At 34.5% G+C, this 3,499-nt stretch overlaps 1 protein-coding gene across 1 annotated transcript; it reads left to right on the top strand.

Moving 5' to 3' along the window:
- The first annotated feature begins 1,177 nt into the window (after positions 1-1,177).
- Positions 1,178-2,416, top strand: LOC114580704. The gene has a single exon (XM_028699106.1). The coding sequence runs from the start codon at positions 1,178-1,180 to the stop codon at positions 2,414-2,416; it is 1,239 nt and encodes a 412-aa protein (XP_028554939.1).
- Positions 2,417-3,499: the final 1,083 nt, after the last annotated feature.

Below are 3,499 nucleotides of genomic sequence, written 5' to 3' on the forward strand. Positions count from 1 at the left end.
AAACGGTGCCCTAAACATAACTAACCTTGGTGAAATATATGTTAAGGAGTAGTTATTGCATAAATGAGAATATGACTATTTTTTAATACATTTTTCAACACTAATGGTTCTCCATGGATGCCATTAATGTGTTTGATCTTTTTAGGATTGATGTAAAGCTTCCAACAAACCAATCACTATTTCCTCCTCCATCTTCGTCTCTAAGACTAAGAGAGAGCCCAACAGAAAAGAAACTTTGACTAGACTCTAATGGCGAGGATGGAGAAATAAGAAGCACGGAAAAGACAAATCAGATTTCTTTTCCAGTCTTGTTGATTACTTTCTAACAAAGGCAATATGCATATATGCACCATACATGCATTATTTTACTTTAATATTTTTCCTATCAACTAATTGGTGATGATGAACTACTTACCTTTTTTTAATTATTTCATTATTCCTTCCATCAATCACACAATGATGATGTCTCATTAGAGGAAATAAGATATGCAGTGGGATCTCTTTTAATTAGAATCAATGAGTGGTTTGCATATTACTAAAATAAGAAATTGAAATGTACTACATTATATATATTTTTATTATATGAACTAGATTGATCAGAAATTTTATTAATTTATAATATTATTAAAAACAAACTATTTCTAACCTTATGAAAGAGCCATTAAGACACCAAATTCATTTTTTAAAATGAAATAATATAATTATTGTAAATAAATTCCTTTGTCTACGGTAACACATGTACAATATATGTTTTCTCATCTTCCACTCATTTATATATTTAAGAATAATCATTTCGATACCTCTTAAAATAATGCCAAAATTTGACACAAATAGTCTCGTTCGATCTCTTAATAAATAGAATGCAATAAAAGATAAATAAAAAATTAAAAGTAAATATAAATTTTTAAATAATAAATTTAATTTTTATGACATGAATTTCGTACCCTATTCTTTTTATGGATAATGCAAGTTGGCCAATTTCAATATCCACAAATGAGAAGAAAAATTAATGCACTAGAATATTTTCCACAAATACTTATTCTATTCCACATATTTATATCTCTAACAAAGATTGCATATTTGATTCTAACTCTTGATAATTTTTATCCGAGTGTGGTAGTGTGGGAAGGTACCACAGCTCATTTCCTTCATTGGCCACCACTAAAATAATAATATTATGGCATGGTCTGATCTCCCCATAGATATCCTCTGTTGCATCTCATCACACTTGTGCATTGTAGACTTAGTTCGATTATCTGTTGTCTGCACCTCATGGAGTTTCACTCTTGCCAACTATGCACTCCTTGGATTTCAATGTTGTCCCTCCCCCTGGTTGCTCCATTCCTATGATGTCGAAGAGGCCTCTGATACACTCACCTTCTACGAACTTACCATAGAAAGAGAAGAAGTTGTCGTCAGCTTCCATCGTCGCTTCTCCTCCATCGGTGGCCACACCTATGGCCGCCGTTGTTTTGGCTCCAAGTATGGATGGCTTGTGACCCTTGACAAAACAGATCTACAGCCTTGCCTCTTCAACCCTATCACAAAGGCTGAAATATCGCTCCCATCCCTTTTCACCTTGATCAACCCACAATATGCCCCTGACGGCTCCATTAGGATTTTTTGCACTGATTTTTTCTTTGATATTATGATTAACGACTTACGTGATAAATATTTTCATAAGTTCATTATCTCATCTAATGACTCCTCTGGATCTATTGTTGTTATTTACGGCGTTATAAAACAGCTTGCTTTGGCAAGGTTAGAAGATCCGACTTGGGTTCTCGGGCCACATTTATCTCCTTACAGCATGGAGGGCAAGCAACAGTTTGAGGATGTTTGCTATCATGAAGAAAATCAAAGATTTTACGCAATCACAAATTTTTCTATGGTGCTTGCTTTTGACCTCAATGGACAAAATGTTGAATTGATCTGCCCGAATATGCCCAACCCATACCATCGCACCAGAAACTTCTATCATTTTTACTATATTACCTTTTTGTCAGGAACTCTTCTAAGAATGGAGAGGGTGGTTAATCTTACTCGTGATGGAAACTATAATTCAACAACGAGGGCTATCTTTGTTTCCAAGTTTGTGCCAGGTGTTGTTACTTCTTCTTTTACTGCTTCTTCTTCTTCTTCTTCTTCCTCTCAATGGATCCCCGTCAACGAGCTGGGGGGATACTCCATTTTTGTAGGTTATAATCAGACATTTTCTTCGCATCACAAGGCTGCTATTGGAATTAAACCAAACTGCATATACTTTGCTGATAATTCAAGCAACATGATGGCAGGTTATTTTGATTGTGATGTTGGACTTTTTGATCTTTACAATGATCGCATTCAGCATATCCTTCACCCTTATCCAAAGAACAAATGCCCTCCATCAATATGGTTTACACCATCATTTTCATAAATTGAATATCTTAATCTTTGTTAAGCGTGCGCCTTGCCGAGGGGGAAAAAGGAGAGCTATAGTTTTGTAGTAAAATTTCCGGAGTGGAGGACTACGGGGAGTGGACGTAGGTCATGGTTTGACCGAACCACTATAAAATTCAGGTGTGTTTTTTCCTTATTGCTTTTAATTCTTGCATGCACTTTATTTTCCTTATATTTGCTTGGTAGTAATTATGAAAGAAAAAGAATTTCAGTGTTGCATGTTGAGTTCAATCAATTGCTTTCGTATTAGTTAAAGTTTTCTTGTTAAAAATTTAAAAACACAAGAATATTAGAACTCTTGCTTAGGATTTTAAATTATTGCAACAAAGTGTCAAAATTCACCCCCTATTATCAATATAGTAATTTCAAGTTTAAGGAGATACTTAAAATTTAAAAATTATACAAACAATAATTATTTTGCCATCATAAAAAAGGGGGAGATTGTTAAGAGAGTTGCTACTTAGCTTTTGCATGTTTTATATTCTTGCAACTTATTATTTTGATGATTCCAAATATTATTGTTTTGATTACTTAATTTCTCATAACACATTTTGGAAGAATTGTTTTTTGGCTCTTGTGTGTACTAACATTTTAGGGAAATGAAACCCCAGAATGGTGAAGACTTCAAATAAAGATCTGACTATACTATTTTGTAATTTGGAGTCTGTATTTTGTTAATTTTGAGTCAGAGAAAGTGTGATTGTAATTGAGTAACATAGCACACACACACCGGGAGAGATCTTTAAAAGATAAAAATTTTCATATTGATCGTATGGGACGAACCATGTTCGTACGGGACGAACCATGTTCGTACGGGATGATCAGATCAGTTATACCCCTCGGAGAGCAATGAAACAAATAGAAAGTGAAGAAAAATTTTCTAAGTCATGATCATCCGGACGAATTTATCCATTCGTCCCTGGATGATGTCCTCTGATTTCTCACTTTGAACTGTTCGTCCGGACAAAATGTCCCATTCATCCCTGGACGATGTTCTTTGATTTCTCACTTTGAACTGTTCGTCCAGATGAATTGTCCCATTCGTCCCTAGACGATGTCC

This window comes from Dendrobium catenatum, unplaced genomic scaffold (assembly GCF_001605985.2).
Source record: "Dendrobium catenatum unplaced genomic scaffold, ASM160598v2 fragScaff_scaffold_133, whole genome shotgun sequence".
In the NCBI taxonomy this organism is placed as follows: domain Eukaryota; kingdom Viridiplantae; phylum Streptophyta; class Magnoliopsida; order Asparagales; family Orchidaceae; genus Dendrobium; species Dendrobium catenatum.

Bases quoted from the DNA above. Each gene is read 5' to 3' on its own strand.
- LOC114580704 (XM_028699106.1), top strand. From the start codon at position 1,178: ATGGCATGGTCTGATCTCCCCATAGATATCCTCTGTTGCATCTCATCA.